This window comes from Anopheles arabiensis, chromosome 3 (assembly GCF_016920715.1).
Source record: "Anopheles arabiensis isolate DONGOLA chromosome 3, AaraD3, whole genome shotgun sequence".
Classification (NCBI taxonomy): Eukaryota; Metazoa; Arthropoda; class Insecta; order Diptera; family Culicidae; genus Anopheles; species Anopheles arabiensis.
In genome coordinates, this window is record NC_053518.1 from 80,862,113 (window position 1) to 80,880,164 (window position 18,052).

Sequence of the window (18,052 nt, forward strand, 5' to 3'; positions counted from 1 at the left end):
TTTTTCTAATTGACTTGAGCAAGGTGGAGAAAATAGTGGGAAAATCGCTTAAAAAGGTCCAAGGTTTTTTGAAGAATTTCGGCACAAAAGAAGCTGGTAAGAAAGCAGGTCAAAATTGTGGAATTATTCTTTAAATACGGCATAAGTAATTTATATTTACACGTTCTTATCAACTCTACGAGTGCCCATCACTAACGTAAACTCTCGTACGCAAAAGCTGTTTGCATACGGAGAGCGTTGTGGCAGTTTTAGTTTTGCGCACCCACCGTGTTAGTGCCTAGTACTTACAAAAACCCTAATGTTATGTCCTAGATACACGAGTACACGAGTATGTATATTATATCTGTTAGCCAAATAGTTCTGTCATAGGCAGCTGCATTAAGTTAGCGTCACGAAAGACTTGTAGTCGCGCCCCGTCGTGTCCCACACCGCTTCTACTCCTCCTCCACACTAAGCGACAGTTGTTTCTGCTGCTGCTGCTGCGAGACGTTCTCCTTTCCCGCCTTTTGCTCCCTGTCTTTTTCGTCCTTGCAGCGGCCACAGCAGCCGCCGGTCGAGTTTTCACAGATGTCAAGCTTCTTGAAGTTGGGCGTCCATTCGCCGAGGCTCGCGTTCGCGTAAAAGTCCATCGGGTAGGCCACCTCCAGGTTGGGCGCTGGTTTGGGTTTCTCCTCCGTCGCCGCCGTACACTCCGGTATGTTCCATTCGGCATCGCCGAGCGCGACGGACAGCTCGTACGGTGTGAGCAGCGGCTTCGGAAAGGCGGTGCCCCAGTCGATGGACAGTCGCGGACAGGCAACCTGGAGTAATGGGAACAAGATTGGAACATTTAGATTGTATTTTTTTACCATTTAATAACCCCCACCCCCTCTTGAAGATGCGCCCTATCAGCGCACGTACATCTCGTTCGCACGATATCTTCCATCAAAGCTCGCCTGGTTCGATAGGCATCATCCACACACAAACACGCCATTTGCGCTACAAACGTACCTGCACGAACGCGTCAATGTGCTCCATGCGGGCCAGCTTGGTGGGGAAGATCTCCGACAGCAGTATGATGACCGCGTCCCGGCCGTGATGCTTCAGCCGGCGCTCCAGATGCTCCAGCACCTTGGTCGAGCCCTGGCGACCCAGCGTCCCCAGTATCAGCCCGAACCGGCGGGCATCGCGCGCCTCATCGATCGCGCGCTTGCGGTTGCGCCGCATCGCCTCGTGGTCGTACAGCTCGCGGGTAAACTTCTTCTCGTACGGGTCGTACTTGTACGCCTCGAGGCCCGGATTGGCAATCATGGCCGCCTCCAGATGGAACCGCCCATCGCCCAGGTAGATGAGGGTGCGGGGTGCTGCCGCCGCCGACGATTGTTCCATCCCACCGCCCGCCTGCAGCCGCGGGGCCGTGCAGCCCAAAATCTCGCCCGGGCTGAGCGGCTTGGACTGCGGTATGAGCACATCGTATCCGGCCGCCTCGCGCAGCTCTTTGGCGGCCGCGTGCAGCGTCGCCACGAACTGGATCGTGCTGACGAACGCTAGCGGCCGGTCGCGGGGAAAGTTACGCTTGACGCTCTCGACGAAGTGCAGCGTGTCGATCTTGATGTCCACGAACACGTACAGCACCTTGATGCCGGTGGTCTGATCGATCGGTATCAGGCAGCTGTGCCCGTAGTGCACCAGCAGGTCCGCCCCGAGCGCCTTGGCAGTGAAATCGTCCACGCAGCAGGCCCCGTACGTGACGTCACCCATGATGACGGTGTCCGCCTCGGTGAACCGCTCGATAATGTCGCTCAGCACGAGCGAGAACATCAGCAGACCCTCGGGCATCTGCAGTGCCACCCGCTGCGCCTTCGTTTCCCGCACCCGCCAGATCGTTTTGTGCACCTCGAAGTTGTAGTTGGCGGGCAGGGCGGCGATGGCCTCGTTCAGCTCCGGATCGTTCAGCAGGCTGGCCGGGATTTTGTTGACCACGCGCGACGCACCCTTGAACACCTTCCGGGCGGGTTTCGCTTTCACGATCTTTGTTGCGTCGGACGGTAGCGGAAGCTGCTGCTCCACTTGTGCTGCTGCCATGGTAACAGCGCTAACAACTGCAACCGTGGTGCGATAAGAAAGAGGCAAAAAGGCAATCTGTGCCAAATTGGTGCTTTTTTTTTTTGTTCTTGCTCTCGAACCTAGGCCAACCGTTGGCCAATTTTCGACGCTTTTGCTTTCACGTTCAAACAGATCACAAGACACACTCAACGCCGGAGGTCAACGCGGGTCACGAACGCTCACGTTCGACTGGTCGCTTGAAAGTGAGCCCGTGAAAAACCTAGCAGCGCACAGGGAACAACGCACACGCAGCACCGGACTGGAAAGTGAGGGCACGCGCGGTATGACGAAACTTGCTGCACGGGATTCCTTGGGATGGAATGATGGGAGGGGGTGATTGTTTACCCTTCGCAGACGGTTGCATTCGCGGCACTCTGACTCACTCACTCCAATGCATCGCGCGTGTCGGCCCGAGTCGAGTCGAAGGTAACAACTGCAACTCCCAAACCGTGGATTACGTGACTTTCGGCACACGGCCAATGGCTGCAGCCGCAGGGGGCATGTATGCGAAAAGCGAACCAAAACAAACCGCCGTCAAAACTGGGCGTTTCGCGATGTTTTGCGATGGGTTTGTGTCGAACGCGATGATTTTAACCCTTGAAGCAAAATACAAACACTAATCGAAATTTTAGATTTATTTTTAATACACAGTATTTTTTTAGTTATTTTCATTCAGAAATTTGTAATGTGCCCACATTTTCCACAGAAATCGAAAAAAAACAAGCCGCAAGCCAACTAACTTAATAACAAATTATCAAAAAAACTGTTGAAAGTAAAGGTGGATTTTGACAATATTGATGATACGAACCATTTCGATGATTCCGACGGTTCCGTGGATTTAGTGGAGCGGCGGCACCTTTTCGTCCGAATCGGCTACTTTTGAAATTATGAACCAAGTTCCAATTGACCCGATTGAGAAACGGAACGAACCGTCTAGGTGTGCTTCAGATGGTGTTTCATTAACTTTAAACCCAAGTACCACAAATCCACTAAACGACCACTAAACGGGTTCTAAATGACTCAAGCTCTCTACCTAAACGGAATATAGAAAGACTTCGTTTAGCAGACGGCAAACGACTCATACATTCTAAAAATAGCAAAAAGCTGGTGGCGCCATCTGTTTGTGGGATACCAAGAGAGCTTTCTCATTTCCTCTGTACTGTTGTATGATTTCGCATTGAAGTTATGCATCGCTAGAACTAGAACGGCGATACGATTGTTTAAATACTAAACTCCAACGGAAACCACCAGCACTGAAGCAAGTGAGATTTGAATAGAGATTTTTGCTCGGAAAGTTAGAAGGCTATCCCAAATAGCCAGAATTGCTTAAGCAGCTCATTTTGGCACGCTAAAGATCGCTGCTCTAATTCGCCTTTTGCAGTAGATAAACAGCATCAAAGTTCCAGGCGGTCCTTCTAAATAGCGCCTAAGCAGCTTCCTTAAGCTACGGTGCTGGGGATTATTTTTCTTTGTGTTTTATTTTCAAGCAAGCGTCATCGATTAAATAAACAACAGGATTTGTTTTGTTTGTGTACATGTGTATATTTTTAAACCCTTAATATTCATAAATTACACGAAACGTATCACAATTTACTGTACAATCACATCACTTCCTTCAAAATCCCTTCTTCAAAGAACTAATCTAACTTGTACAGCAGCAATGAGATGATTGGCGGCGTCTGTCTTTGACACTTTGACAAGACCCACCTTGTACCGATGTCATGCATTAAAAAGCTATGAAGTTCCACCAAGTTCGGTACACGTTCTTAACAAGCCTTAAAGTTCCATCATGAATCCTACACATAGTGTTAATCAGCCGCAAAGTTCCAAAGAGTACCATGTGCCTGTTAAAAAGCTCCATAGTTCCGCAAAGTGCCGTCTATCTCTTAATCAGCCACAAAGTACGACATTGGAACGATTTTTCGTTAAACAGCCCTAAATCAGCTATAAAGTACGAGCTGGCTATTTGGGTATAGGTCATGATTAGATGAAACTTGTTGAAACATATTGCAAGAAAAGGTCAGCAATGTAATGATGAGTACGCCATCTATTGAGCAAACCAATGAAGTTATCGAGCTTTCATTTTTTTCTATAGATATTTGATTTTCCAGTCGTTTAAGCTTAACCTGTGGCACTTGGGAAAGATTTTTGCTCGGAAAATTAGTAGGCTATATAGGTCATGATTAGATGAAGCTTGTCGAAACACATTGCAACAAAAGGACAGTAATATACAGTGGAGCGCCGTTCATCCGGGTACCTTTTATCCGGTTGTCTGTTAATCCGTGCTGTTGAGAAATGACAGTTCAATACAAATGTTACATTGCGTTATGAGAAGGATATTTGAAAAAGCGGTTATAAGAGCTCATTTTCATCACAAAAAAACGGTATAATTCATGGCAAATTTCAAATACTCTTATTCTAAAAACATAAAGTTGATAAAATCTGAATTATTTTTATGAAAAAATAAGATAATGTTCCAATAATTAAGCAGGAATTGATGATAAAATATATCATTTGACCCATTATCCGTGTTATTCGCATATCCGGGCGAGGTCAAGTCCCGAGAAGCCCGGATAAACGGCGCTCCACTGTAATAATGAGTTGTAAAACGCCATCTATTGAGCGAACCAGTGAAGCTATGGAGCTTTCTTTTTTTCTATGGATATTTGATTTTCAAGTCGTTTAAGCTTAATCTGTGGCGTTTGGGAAAATATTCTTTCTAGTTTCAAATAATGAACATAATCTATTTTCAATGTTAAGTTAAATGTCATGTAAACTCATTAAGATTTGGAAGCAAAACACACCAACTTTGAAGTTAAAATGCTTCTATTAAAAAAACAACAGTCTGAAATGTGCTTGCCGAGAATATAATAATTTTCTTATCGTTCAAATTCAACCCCACCACGAAATGGCAGTTGTAGGGACGTTTTTCCGAAGAAAAAGTAATTATCGAAAAAAAGTTTAATTTCGTCGTTTCTGAAGCGTGTGCACAATTGTGCACCGCACTGTACCATGAGCCAATCAAACCGTTGAACGGTAGAGCAATCCATGCGTGCCTACTAGGACGGTAAAATAAATGAAACATTTTTTTCTCTCCCTATTCTACTGTTTGAGGTCTTCGCCCCAAGGATAGCCATGGTGCCAGTTCCTTCTTCACAACCAAAGCAACCCAGTTGCTGCCGTCGACATTTCAGTTTGTCTGCCCAATCGCCGGCAGGATGTGTGCGTCCGAAATTTCGACCGTTAAAACGATCGCCCAAATCAACGACGAAACGCGCAACTTTATCCTGGTCGGGGTCGTGATAGCGAAAAGTGATCCGCGCTATTTCAGCGGCCACCCGAAAGGGCGCGGACCGTTCGAGGCGGATTCGACCACCGCGGACACATCGCACGAGACGGCCCGGGGCGTTCTCACGCTAACGTTGCGCGATTCGAACCGTGACACCATCAACTGTACCGTGTGGGGTAAGGCGGACACTATCATCCACTACGATGGTGCGTTTGCCATCGGGGACGTGATCGATGTGAACCGGCCGCAGGTTGCTGCCTCGATGTTTGGCCGTTCCGAGCAGTACTCGCCGACCGTTACCTCGCCGTACTGTCTCACGGTAAACGACCAGACGGTTCAGGGGGCACAGATAACGCGCCACGACGGACCGGCACAGGAGCTGCAACGGTTTCGGGCCCTGCTGAGGGTGCCGCTGGTGCAGCCGGGCGAAACCATCCCGCTGGCCGACATTGTCGCGAGCGGTTCCGGCTGCAATGGGGAAACGTTCAACGTGCTCGTTGTGGTGCGTGCGGTACGCGCCAAGCGGGATGTTCGAGTCGCCCGCAGCAATCAGGTGAAAACGTTCCGTGAGGTAATCTTGATGGACGGCAGCCACGGTGGGGTGCTGATGAAGCTTTGGTCCGACAGCTACATCCGGTGGTCGGAGCAGTGGGTACCGCTCAAGACGACCCTGCTGATCGTGGATGCGCGGGCCGAGTTTAACGCGTACTACAAAACCATCTGCCTGGCGGTGGACCGGAAGACGATAATCACGCAAGAACCGGCTGTACCGCAGCTGGCGAGCCTGCTCAACCACGCCAGGAGCATCCCAACGCAGGAGATCGATGTCGTATGCTCGCTAGCGTCCGGTTCCGTGGATCGTTGAGTATTCTATTTGCTATTTTCTAATTATATATTCTAACACAAATCCTATTGCATTCCAACAGCATCAACCATAAACACCGTAATGACGGTGCAGCAGATTCTCGACCGTACCGAGGGTGATCTGGTGCAAGAGGAGGACCAATTTACCGCCCTTTGCTACGCCGTTATAACTCGCTTCGATCTCGACGGTTGCTCGCGGCTCGTTAGCGAACGGTGCGCTCATTGTCGGTCGCTGGTGCGGGAGCCGAAAGGGACGTGTGGAAAGTACGATTGCCCAGGGCAGACGACGGCACCCGATGCTCGGGAGCCATTTTTTGACATCGCGGTCGACGTTACCGATCACACGGGCACGCTGACCGGCTGCCGGATGGCGAGCCGTGTGGCTGAAACCGTGCTCTGCTGCGATGTGGCCACGTTTCTGCGCCAAACCGACACGCAGCGGACGGTGCTGAAGTGGAAGTATCTGCTCGATCGCTGTGCGGTACGGCTGATTGTGAAGCGACGGTCGGCGGTACGGTTTCAGCATCTGTACTCCATCGTCGACTGTGCCATCGCGGACCCGGCCGAGGTGGAGGCTAAGCTGAAGGTTTACTGATGACGGCATTAATCGAAATTGTTTCCTTTTTTGTATTACGCTTTGTAATATTGAACTATTGATTACAATATATATAAGCCTGGTTGGAATACGGAGTTTCTACGATTTTACTTGGGTTTTGTGGATCATCTAAACACGCGATTACATTAAGACCCAGACAAGACCTACACTTAAACCATATGCGTCTGCCGGCCAATACGTTGATAGTATCGATTACTTAGGATTTGTCGACTGTTGTGCCTGATACAGTAAAAAAGGCAAACACTGTGGTACAAGATTGTTAAAGATTAGAATTGCAGAGCGTTAAACACCATGAATAACAGTAGCAGCTTCGGTTTGGCCTTCTGCAATAAATATGATTTGTATGATGCTTCAAGAAGTGGGCCTCAAGTGTCATCTCCAGTATTTTCCTCTTTTTACTCATTTTCACCATCGGACTCGTAATTTTCCGGTTTGTACGGTTTGCGCACTTTCTTCGGGTCGTATTCTAAAACACCAACGAAAAGATAATCATTGCGCTAGTCTGCTTAAGATTTGGTTCCTCTAGGAATGCTTACCTTCTTCATACTCCTCCGGGTGGCGTGACTTTCGTTCCTTTTCCAGCATCTGCAGGTACTCCTGTTCGGCCGCTTCACAAGCAGCTGAAGCAAAAAAGAAAAGGGTAATAATTTATCCATCAAAAAAGAAATCGTCTTCCGTAGCAAAGTACTCACATCGACACTGGAATAGCTTCGGCTTATCCTCCGTATGCTCGTCCTGCCTGTTTAGGGTGCGCACCTTCAGCTTCATCTCACGCGATTTCGCCTCCAGAATCTTTTCGCGGCGATTCTCCCGCTCAAGCATCTGTACGTTCCGGGAATTGAAAGGTTAAATTTGTCAATATATCCACCTTCGCGGACTCCTTCCCCAACTTACCGCCGTCAGCAGTGGCTTGTCATTTCTGATCGACGTCATGTTTTCCGACATTTCGATTAAAAACGTGGCTCCCTTCACACTGCCCGTACCGACCAGCCGGCCCGACTCGTGGGCCCGCAGGCACTTGAGGCTCTCGTCGCACACCTTGATGCTGAGCGTCGGTTCGCTGTGCTGCTGAAGTAGATCCCAAGCGTCCAGCACACCGTCGACGCGGCTCACGAAGAACAGCGAATAGCGCGTCGGACTCCAGGCTCCGTCCGTCAGCATTACGTCGTGGTTTTTGGTCCAAACGATCGAGCTCTCCCGGCAGTCCTCCGACCAGATGCGTGCGATCCAATCCCCGATGGTGAGGAAGTTCTTCACGAAGGCGGGATTGCGCGTCAGCGCGTAGATTGGTCCCGTGTGGCATTGCATCTAGCATCGATGGGATGGTGTAGGTGCAAACCGGTGATTGAAAATGTCCTCAACAAACCCACCCCAATGCCTTGTAATTACTCACCCTGAAAACGATTTTCTCCTGCGGAGATTTTCCCTTCCGATTGCACGAAAACAGCATGCCCTGTTCCGTGCCGCACATGAAGCGCGTGGGAATCGATGTTTCGTACTCCAGGCAGCTAACACCGTACGACCGGGACAGGTCCTGCTCGTCCGCCTTGATCGGATCCATCAGCAGCTTGTCGATCGGTTGGGACAGCTTCCGCGTATCCCACCACATCACCTGACTGTCGGACGAGCCGGAAAAGAACTCCGTGCCGCTTTTGGAGTTAATCCACAGCGCCGAATTGACCGGAGCGCGGTGCGAATGTTCCCGCTCGCTGATCATGACCGGTTCCTGCTCGTTGCGCGTATCCCAGGCAGCCACCTGCCCATTGTACATACCGCACACCAGCGTCGTGGGGTCCTTCTGATTGTACTCCAGGCAGATCATCGAGCTGGTCGGCTTGAACCGCAGCAGCGGAGCGTTCGGATTTTCCACCTCCCATATGTACGAGCAGACCGACTTGCCGAGCACCTCGCCAAAGTTCATGTTGCAGTGCGACACGGCAATCTTGGTGCCGCCGTCCGGCGACCAGGACAGATGCGTTACCGGCTGCTTGTAAATGCTCGGATCGCGGTACACGTTCAGCGTGCGCGAGCTGCTCCGCTCGATCAGCGGTGCCGGCTCGAGATCGTCGAAGTACTTCTCGTAGATGTTGACCGCATTGTTCTGGAAGATGCAGTGCTCCATCGGCTTGGTCAGTGCCATCAGCTGGCTGATGTAGTTTTCATCCTTCTCCACCTTGCGCCGGTAGCGCACGGTTTGCTCCGGATCGAGATAGTTGACGTCCTTCGGCCAACCGCCCTCCGAGTGCAGGATACCGTGATGCTCGTACTCCGCACTCTCCGTGTTCGCTTCGCTGATCGCCATCTGCCGGCTGTACTGCGTGCCGACCGAGACGGGATCGCGCAGAATGTACTCGCGGAACAGGTCATGGTTGGCGGGTTCGGAGAATTCCACCTTGTTCTTGTCGGAGAACAGGCACTGCTTGCCAAACTCGCGGCGCTCCTTCTGGTAGACGTACTGTATGTCCATGCTGGTGCTTCGGGCTGGACTTCACTGCACAGGCTGCTGATAGGACACGGTTCTGTGACTTAATATACGCGACTCAATAATAATACAGACAGCAATTACACTAACCGAGCTATTTTTTGTTAATTTTTGGACGTATTTTGGAAATTCTCCTGCCAGTCCCATGTGCCCACGAAAGGAGGGCATGAAATTTTTCGCAACTGTCAAGGTTGTTTACTTCGATTGGGTTATTTCGTACCCCGTTGTTAAGGAAAACCCGAACGGTTACTACGACCACGTCATATGTTCGTTTCCATAGTAATAGCGTCCCTAAAGTAAGCGTTTCAGTCTTATCTGTGAACGTCCAAGATTATAGCCAGCTTATACAGCTGTATCTTCAAACGTAATGGTGTCCTTTTCCAGCAATAACAAAAACGGCCCAACTAATGTCCATGATCCGTGAACTATTTGCCTAGCGTGGCCTTGATACGATAACGAATTTAGGCACCGGTTGAATGGCGGCAACGCTACCACATCCGGTCGTCACTGCGAGAACAACAAACCAGTTTCCCCCGTAAATTATCGATCAAACTCTTACGATGGAAACGCTTGGCGCCAAAAAGAGGGGTCCTCACCGATTAGGTGGACCCATGAGTGCCAACATTGGAGCAATAGTCTGACTAGAAATAATCGGGCATCGTTCGGTATCGGTCGTGTTTCTACTGTGCGCGCCCTTCCGTCCGTGCACGTGGCTGTTCAACCATTCCACGTGCGTTTCGTTAACGGCTGAGGATTTAGGATACGCATAAGGGGGAAGAAAACGCACAACCTGTTGCATTCGCATACTCTATTTATCTCTCGCGGTGTGAAAGTGAACCCAAAACAGGCGCCAAGATGAAGGTGGACACAAACGTCAGCACCAGCCAGATGGATCAGAACTGGACCCGCTACATGGTGATGTGCGACCGGAAGGATATCCGGCAGGCGACCAACTTCCAGGAGGAGAACGAGGTGCAAGCGACCCTGGTCGGCAATAAGGCGCTGGCCAAGCAGTACGAGATACAGAATCCGGTCGACCGGGGCACGCAGAGCACGAGATGGATACTGAACACGCCCGTCTGGACGGTGCACAATCGGTTGGTGCACACCGGCATCACCCATGTGGAGGGCGGCTGGCCCAAAGAGATCGACTGCTGGCGTGACGAGGAGCTGATGACGCGGTACCGCCGGAAGCAGGAGAAGAGCGAAGCGTACGTGCAGCAGATGCGAGGACTAACCAGGGTAGAGTGTGCTTTAAGCCTGTATCCCCATTCTTTGAATGCAGCCTTATTCTGCGTGGAGCAGTTGTTTCTTTTTTGGTTATTTTTGGTGCTTTTTTTTGGATTCGATGCGCAACGGGCACGCGATTTTAGCCGAGGAAGCCGAGCCGTGTGTCAGCACCTGGCAACGTGGATAGATGATGGGTTGGCAACGCCTGGAGGCCTCGATGAAGAGTGGCGGCTTTTAGTTTTGGGGCCTCTTTTTTTGGAGGTGTTTCACTTTTCGATTTGCAACACCCACCCACACCCGTGTCGTCTAGAGTGAAGTGTTGTCAGAACGGGTTCGGATGATGTTCGCCAGGCAGGAAATCGATGGCTGGACGTGCTGTTCCATTTTCGTTCGCTCTACCCCAAACGCTTGCACATTTTGTTAGCTGAAGGCGACGAGCCCTTGAAAAGAATTTGAAGAAATGAAAAGTGCAATGTGAAAAAGTTCAACTCACCTGATGTTGCAGAGCAAAGCGAGTTTTTAATTGTTCAAATGTACGATGAACCGTTTCGGCTTTTCCAATTCACATGCAATTTTTAGTCATGAATGAATATCAATTCAAGGTTTTTCCTTTTCTTCTTGATTGCTTCTGCCACCGCTAAGCGGACTGGGATACTTTCAGTTTCAGTTCCTAGCCGGCTAAGGCCGGGATAGGTTCAGCATCAGTTTCAGGATCGGTATAGAGTCTTGGACAGGGGTAGCTTCTGATTTACTTCTTGAATCAGGATTGATTTGGATGCAATTTTAGGGGCAGTATAGGATCAGTTTCAAATTCAGACTCATTATTCCTCATCAGTTTGAGGACCGGTATGGATTCAGTTTCAGTACCGAAATAGGTTCGGATCTCATTCATCCACCATGAAATGTTTGGTATCATATTCAAATAGAATTAGTTTCCAGATCAGTTCTAAAATCTAAACAGACCCGGAAATGGTTTTTGGATCGATATATATTCAAAACCAGCTCCAAAAGCCGCACAGCTTTTAGATGGTTCAGTTTAATATAGGAAGAAACAATGCCTCATGCTTTAAAAATTTCTACGCAGAAGTTATAGTCTTTCTTCCTTTCTTCACTGCTTCTAAGCAGAGCTAAGGGAATTGAAGCAGGATTAGGATATATTCGCTTTATGTCCCTGGGCCAAGATAGGTTCAGTATTGATTCCTGAAATGGGATAAGTTCAAGATTATTTCTTGAACTTTGATTAGTTTCAGAAACTAGACGGTTCCAGATTCTATTCTAATCAGGTGCAAATTTTATCCAACTTTTATTCTTTGGTAAAAGTTTCACATGAAGATGAAACAGTTCCAAGATGTTGGTAGTTCAATTCCAATTTCCCAAGCCGTATAGGTTCAGGACATGTTACAGAAGTCTATGTTAGAGAAAGCTATAAAATCAGGTCCTGAGTAACCGTGAGTCAGTTTAACTATGAAGGATATGAAGGATGTCCGGCAAATATTCAATAAAAAGAAAGAATTTTGTAGATCTCCAGTTCCAGAATAGGAACTGACGTTATTAAAACTTCTCATGTGGCTGAAGCTTAACGAACAAGATGATGTTACTTACTTACTGAACCGGTGCAACACAACTGATTTGCCTGCTGCTGGAGTGTTCGAAACCGATCACGGATAGAGATCCGTTATTCCGGTCTTACATGACGGACACCTTCACGGCCTTAAAAGATGATCTAGCTTGAGTGAATATCTCATTGAATGATATATTAATTTGAAATTGAGTTCCGTTATATGTTCTTTACAGACATTGTTAATTTCGAATTTCATATTCTTCCATACCCAGACGATGGATCATGCGATCATGCAGAACAATGCATGCAACATCTACCAAAACTACTTTGAGGATATCGAACAGCATGAGCTGATTGAACAGTTTACATCGAAAACGGTACACGTGTACAAGGACTACCTGGAGGAGAAGCGGTCCTGCACGTATATCTGCTGGTCGGACGAGGGGAATCACTTCGCGTCGGCACACTGTAACATTGGACAGCGCCGCGGAACGACCACCGATTGCTACATCTGGGATATTGGTAAGCAGGATCTTTGCAATCAGTTACACAAAAGAAGATGATAAAAACTTACCGCCAACCCTGTTTCCACCAGAGCATCCAAACAGTCCGCTGCAGAAGCTATTTCCACCGTACCAAACGCGCTGCCTGGAGTACAACTTTAAGGATTCCACCCAGATGGCGGGCGGGTTGTTCTCGGGCCAGGTGGCCCTGTGGGATATTCGCGCCTCCGGCACACCGGTGGAGACAACGCAGCGCGAAGCGAGCCATAACGATGTGGTGACGCGCGTACTCTGGACCAGCTCCAAGACGACGAACGAGTTTCTGTCCGGCTCGACGGACGGGCGCATCCTTTGGTGGGATACGCGCAACCTCTCCGAACCGTACGACTATCTGAACCTCGCACCGAAGGACGTGCAGGCGCGGGAGGAAGACCCGCGCCACTGTTTCGGCGTTAGCGCGGTCGAGTTTGAACCGACCATGCCGAACAAGTACACGGTCGGCACGGAGAACGGTATGATATACAGCTGCAGCCGGAAGTACAAAACGCCGGCGGACAAGATACAGTCCACGATCAACGCGCACACCGGCCCGATCTACTCGGTCGAGCGGAATCCGCTGTTCATCAAGAACTACATCAGCGTCGGCGACTGGCAGACGAAGATCTGGACGGAGGACTGCAAGGACAACCCGATCGTGTGGACGAAGGAGTACGCGGTGCAGCTGACGTGCGGCATCTGGAGCCCGACCCGCTGCTCGCTGGTGTTCATCTGCCGGATGGACGGCGTGATGGACGCGTGGGACGTGATCCACCGGCTGGACGGGCCGGTGCTGCGCCTGAAGCTGTCCGACGCACCGCTCTGGTCGGTGCGCGTCCACAAGGCGGGCAAGCTGATCGCGAACGGCACGGACAATGGGGCCATCTACCTGACGGAAATCTCGGACAACCTGACGTTCAGCTCGGCGAACGATAAGCCCGCCCTGTCCGGGATGCTGGAGCGCGAGATGCGCCGGCAGCGGCTGCTCGAGGCGAAGATTAAGGAAATCAAGCTGAAGGAGAAGGAGCTCGAGCGGGAACGCATGCGGCGCCATCTGCGCATGGACAATGCGAACTCGATCGAGGAGGAGGAGAAGGATCTGGTGGCGGACGCGATGCACCAGTTTTGGACGAAAATCCACGGCCGCAAGAGCTTGAAAAACACGCTCAAGGGCATTCGCATGCGGGACACGGGCGTGGGCCTGCTGGCCAAGGACAAGAAGGCACAGAAGAAGGAAAAGCGTTAAGGCGCGTTGCTAGTGTGGGTCCGATTGCTACATGATTCGGATAGATTTTTTTTGTGGAGAGAGGTTTCTGTTTGTAGCACAATTTTGTTTCACTTTTGGTTTATTGTACGAAAATTTGAACATTTTGCACTTTTGTTACGCAAACAACACAACTGAATGAGGACAAATACATACGCGTCTACGCGATCATTAATTAGAGGGAATGAAACAGTCGAATATGCTTCCCTCTCAATGCCCTAGGGAGGTGAGTGGTACTACGGGGCAGCTGGGAATAAAGTGGCACCACCACCCGACGTTAATTAACGTTAAGATTGCTTTTACTGCTTTGTGTTGATAAGTTGTCGCACTTCAACAACCTTATATTGGTTCTTGTTTTTCTTTTGTTTTTCTTTTGTAAGGAGTTAAATGGTATATGTGTATATAAGGTAGGCAAGTATAGTATGGCATTGGTTTAAGTAACTTCATGAATAATTGAGATACAACACAGGAAACGGGCGCTACACGCCCGGACTAGTTTCGTAATGGCGGCAAGGGCTGGTATAGGAGCTGCCAGGTAAAATGCACACTTCCCCACTAGATACAGGTTCTAACAGCACTTTTTTCCCCCAATCGTGTGTATTCTAATTTCCCTATCCCAGTTCCCTCCCCCCAAGTTATAATTCCATATTTAGCTATTTTTAGTAAAATACTTAGCGAAAACTACTGGGAGAAAACCAAAACACGATGCTTTAAAAAACGTGCTTGCACAATTGCGCTGCTGTAGCTTTTTTTTTCTTTATCAGTACATTCATATCATCGAGTTCGTTCGTCGATTGTTATTGTAGTTTTGTTTTTTTTTACTGTCAATAATATAGATATTCTCACTCATCAGATGCAGCTGTCCCTACGCGAACGAAGCTTTTTCGCTATTGTTTTTTTTTTTACTTATTACTTTCATTTTCCTTCACTCTCATCCTCTCTCATTATGTATTGTAGTTTATAACACGATAATTGACAATAAAGAGTATGCGTTTTTAAAATGACACTTTCTTAAAAGTATTCAATGTCGGCTGTATAGTTATGAAAAGTACATGGGTTGTTGTGTGTGTTTTTTTTTGCGTCAGTTGTTTGCATTGCTTTTAAACACCGTGTGTAAGTCCCGCAACGTTGCGGGTCGTTTTCACTTTTTTCAAAGGGGGCATATTTATATGCTTCAGGCAGACGGGCGGGAAAAACCGGAACTATAATAATAGACACAATCACACAGCAGTGCTTATCAACAACACCTTAAAGGCTGTGTTGGGTAGTAGTAATAGTAGTAGTAATAAATGAGTATTTTAATTGTTATGTTTTGTTTTTTGTTTTTTTTTGCTGCTGTTCGTCTGACAAATACAAAAATGACCTAATGCCTAAAAAAGGTAATAGTGTTTTACGTATGTTAGCCATTGTACATACACCATCCGTTACGAGTAATATGTTTTTGGTAGAAGAAAACGAACAATAACATTGCACTAATTGCATTGTTTAAAAATTTTGCACTAACAATACGGTAATAAATATGTTGAATGATTCATTATTCACACTAAAAATTAAAGAATAATAAGGTTGACATTAGGAGAGAGAGAAATTATTTCAAAAAAAAACGAAGTGCACCTAATCGAGCATGACCGTTAAACGAACACGAGGAGTAATGACACTTAAACAAGACAACAAGATGCAACAAACCACTTCCTTGCATTGCATGCTTTTACACCACATCACAAACATATACACAGCTATGGATTTCAAAAATTAGGTAAAACTATTTTACGCTTTTCCTGTCCGGTTCCGCAATAAATTAAATGGCCATCTTTTGTTTTGGTCTACAGGTAAAGTTTTCAAGATGCTTACGAAAACGCATAAACTAGCTTTTTTCCTATTCTGACTGATGATTTTCTAAATTCAATTGAAACCGAGTATTATCAATCATTCTTTTTTCGTTATCATTCTCATTTCCCTTTTTTTTTACAATAATTCACTTTCCCGCATCAAAAACATACACACTTTTGATTTGGTAAGTGTGCGAGAGATAAAACATAACGTCACGCACTTTCGATTTGTTTTTTGCTTTTTTGTTTTTTTTTTTACTTTTACTTTTACTGAACTATATTAGGTGCACCGAAGTGTATGCGCACTCGAACGAGGAAGACATTGGTAAGATTGATGATATATAAAAATGGAGAGCTTGCTACTAATGAGTGTAGTACACGAAGGTACTATAGAGAGTTTAAGCGGGCGTATTTTGTAGTACCCAGGTCTACACCCCAGCATACACATGCGAGTATTATTGACTGCTGTGAGTATAAAACCAGCCGGTTAAAAAGCACCTTCGTTTTGTATTACGCTGTATTATTTCGGCCTCTTTGGTTTTGATTTGCCGAACGAGATCACTGGTTTTGTTTTATGTGTCTGCCCAGATATTATAAATAAAAAGCGATTGGGATCAGCAAACAGGTGTACAACAATTATCATGAGTGTCTTATTATAATTAAATGAGTTCTTTTTTAAAGAAAAATAAAAGGAACACAATATATTGTGCTGCTTTTCTTAAAGCAGCAGCACAGAGTTCTAAGTACCAGCACGTGGTATATACGGTGCACAACACGTGGTACCAACACGGTACACAACACGTTGTCAATTGAAGTAAAATTTGACTGTTACAATTTTGCAACATCCACCACGCCACAATGATTGTTCAAAGGTAAAGCTGAATAAAAGCAACAACAACAAGAGAAAAAAAAAAACTTATTACTAAATTAACATCTCTCGGCAAGCTTTAGAAGCGAGCTATTTGCCTTACTGTACTGCGGGTGCCGTGTGGGCAATAAATCTATAGCAGGGACTAGATGGGATACCGCTGGCATTCTGCCCGTCGCCCGGCCCCTGCTGTTCGCCACTAGCCGGTGCATTGCACCGCTCGAACAGCTGCCGGTAGCGGGCAAACATATCCTCCAGCTCCTTTGGCTTCATCTCGTTCACATACCGACCGACGTACGCCCAGACCTGCTCGAACGGTGCACCGTGCGGGTTGATCATAAGAAACGTTGAGGCGAAGGCAAGCATTTTGGCTTCCCGCTCGTTCGGCACCACCGGCACCGTCGGCCCATCATCGGCAGCGGCCGTTTCCGTCGCTTTGCTTACCATTTCCACCGGCGTGGCCAGCGGGGCGCCGTCCGGCAAATGGACCGCGGGACACTCTTCGCTCTCCGAGTCACCGCCCTTGCCCGAGGACGATACGCTCGCGGCACTGGATGCGGCCGCCTTGCTGGTGGCTATTTTCGTCTTCAGCAGCAGCTGCTTCACGTTCGCATCCTTCAGCTCGTCCTCCAGCTCGCAGATGCGGTTCTGGCGTTCCGTCTCTTTGGCTTTGTTTTCGAGCAGCTGGGTCTGCAGGTTGCGGATCGTTTCCTGCAGCACCTCAATGTGCAGGATCTTCATCTTGAGCTCGCTGTCGTGCAGGGACTGATGCTCGGCAGCACTGTCCGCCGTGCCCCGATCCGTATCGACCGCGTGGTCCTACAATAAGGGGGAGAAAGCAAGACCGAAAAAACGTCCGTAAGTACAGTGTGTGTCGTACAAGTATGTTAGAGTTTGGTGAATTAATTTTCTGGTACAATTTCACACCTTATGATCCTGCTCCCAGCGAGCCTTTTTGCATGGCAGCGAGGAGACAGAATGATCGTCATCGGACATGTCCATCCCATCCTCATCGGGGAAATCATCCAGCTGTACACATTTTATGTCCTGTTGTTGCAGTTACACGTCGTTCCGGAAGGCGCGATATGCCGGCAGGAAGCATTTTATGGGAAGTAGTAGAAAGAGCAAGTGGAGGAATTAGATTTATCACACACACACAAACGCGGTAAAGCAGATCGTAGATCAAAATGTGATTCATATTGCTCAGAAGAACTGACAGGCAACAAAGGAAATGGCTAAAGATTTAAAATCATTTACTGGAAGATAGATACAACAAGAACATTTGCTCGTGTCGCTTTGCTTTCCTTGGGAAACCACATTGTGTTCCATCTTCTGTGCAAAACAACTACTTCGCAACACAAATATTATGCGCGCAGCAACACGGTGCTTGAACGGCTTACGAGAGAGAAAAAACCCTTTTTTTTA

General features: G+C 48.0%; 5 protein-coding genes across 6 annotated transcripts in view; 2 read left to right on the forward strand and 3 right to left on the reverse strand.

Moving 5' to 3' along the window:
* Window positions 1-115: 115 nt before the first annotated feature.
* On the reverse strand, window positions 116-2,588 carry LOC120903171 (2-(3-amino-3-carboxypropyl)histidine synthase subunit 1). Its single transcript, XM_040312424.1, has 2 exons — window positions 991-2,588; window positions 116-800 (listed from the first exon to the last, which is right to left on the reverse strand). Exons 1-2 carry the CDS (start codon window positions 2,062-2,064, stop codon window positions 435-437), a joined length of 1,440 nt encoding a protein of 479 aa, XP_040168358.1. The 5' UTR covers window positions 2,065-2,588; the 3' UTR covers window positions 116-434.
* Window positions 2,589-5,221: 2,633 nt separating this feature from the next.
* Window positions 5,222-6,944, forward strand: LOC120903471 (meiosis-specific with OB domain-containing protein). The gene is made up of 2 exons (XM_040312915.1): window positions 5,222-6,234; window positions 6,301-6,944. The coding sequence occupies exons 1-2, from the start codon at window positions 5,304-5,306 to the stop codon at window positions 6,831-6,833; spliced, it is 1,464 nt and encodes a 487-aa protein (XP_040168849.1). The 5' UTR covers window positions 5,222-5,303; the 3' UTR covers window positions 6,834-6,944.
* LOC120903470 (dynein intermediate chain 2, axonemal) lies at window positions 6,923-9,527 on the reverse strand. 2 transcript variants are annotated; one of them, XM_040312914.1, is made up of 6 exons: window positions 9,427-9,527; window positions 8,248-9,354; window positions 7,749-8,162; window positions 7,547-7,676; window positions 7,391-7,474; window positions 7,250-7,320 (listed from the first exon to the last, which is right to left on the reverse strand). In XM_040312914.1, exons 2-6 carry the CDS (start codon window positions 9,319-9,321, stop codon window positions 7,250-7,252), a joined length of 1,773 nt encoding a protein of 590 aa, XP_040168848.1. In that variant the 5' UTR covers window positions 9,322-9,354; window positions 9,427-9,527. The 2 variants fall into 2 exon arrangements, with proteins under 2 accessions (XP_040168846.1, XP_040168848.1); XM_040312912.1 differs by lacking the exon at window positions 9,427-9,527 and having other exon boundaries at window positions 6,923-7,320; window positions 8,248-9,321.
* A 467-nt stretch (window positions 9,528-9,994) lies between these two features.
* Window positions 9,995-14,221, forward strand: LOC120900533 (dynein intermediate chain 3, ciliary-like). The gene is made up of 3 exons (XM_040307646.1): window positions 9,995-10,578; window positions 12,400-12,649; window positions 12,723-14,221. The coding sequence occupies exons 1-3, from the start codon at window positions 10,192-10,194 to the stop codon at window positions 13,910-13,912; spliced, it is 1,827 nt and encodes a 608-aa protein (XP_040163580.1). The 5' UTR covers window positions 9,995-10,191; the 3' UTR covers window positions 13,913-14,221.
* Window positions 14,222-14,798: 577 nt separating this feature from the next.
* Window positions 14,799-18,052, reverse strand: part of LOC120900532 (ecto-NOX disulfide-thiol exchanger 2) — a 9,408-nt gene continuing 6,154 nt past the window's right edge. Inside the window, exons 4-5 of the mRNA XM_040307645.1 lie at window positions 17,555-17,674; window positions 14,799-17,446 (exon numbers count right to left, since the gene is read on the reverse strand). Coding sequence (XP_040163579.1) covers window positions 16,727-17,446; window positions 17,555-17,674 — 840 coding nt within the window. The 3' untranslated portion in view covers window positions 14,799-16,726. The remainder of the gene's footprint in view (window positions 17,447-17,554; window positions 17,675-18,052) is intronic.

Excerpts from the sequence above, each read along its gene's own strand:
- LOC120903471 (XM_040312915.1), top strand. The coding sequence starts at position 5,304 with ATGTGTGCGTCCGAAATTTCGACCGTTAAAACGATCGCCCAAATCAAC. Across the intron at positions 6,235-6,300 it reads AGCGTCCGGTTCCGTGGATC|CATCAACCATAAACACCGTA; the intron begins GTTGAGTATTCT and ends GCATTCCAACAG.
- LOC120903470 (XM_040312912.1), bottom strand. The coding sequence starts at position 9,321 with ATGGACATACAGTACGTCTACCAGAAGGAGCGCCGCGAGTTTGGCAAG. Across the intron at positions 8,163-8,247 it reads AGGAGAAAATCGTTTTCAGG|ATGCAATGCCACACGGGACC; the intron begins GTGAGTAATTAC and ends CATCGATGCTAG. Across the intron at positions 7,475-7,546 it reads GAAGCTATTCCAGTGTCGAT|CTGCTTGTGAAGCGGCCGAA; the intron begins GTGAGTACTTTG and ends TTTTTGCTTCAG.
- LOC120903171 (XM_040312424.1), bottom strand. The coding sequence starts at position 2,064 with ATGGCAGCAGCACAAGTGGAGCAGCAGCTTCCGCTACCGTCCGACGCA. Across the intron at positions 801-990 it reads ACATTGACGCGTTCGTGCAG|GTTGCCTGTCCGCGACTGTC; the intron begins GTACGTTTGTAG and ends CCATTACTCCAG.
- LOC120900533 (XM_040307646.1), top strand. The coding sequence starts at position 10,192 with ATGAAGGTGGACACAAACGTCAGCACCAGCCAGATGGATCAGAACTGG. Across the intron at positions 10,579-12,399 it reads AGATGCGAGGACTAACCAGG|ACGATGGATCATGCGATCAT; the intron begins GTAGAGTGTGCT and ends TTCCATACCCAG. Across the intron at positions 12,650-12,722 it reads TTGCTACATCTGGGATATTG|AGCATCCAAACAGTCCGCTG; the intron begins GTAAGCAGGATC and ends TGTTTCCACCAG.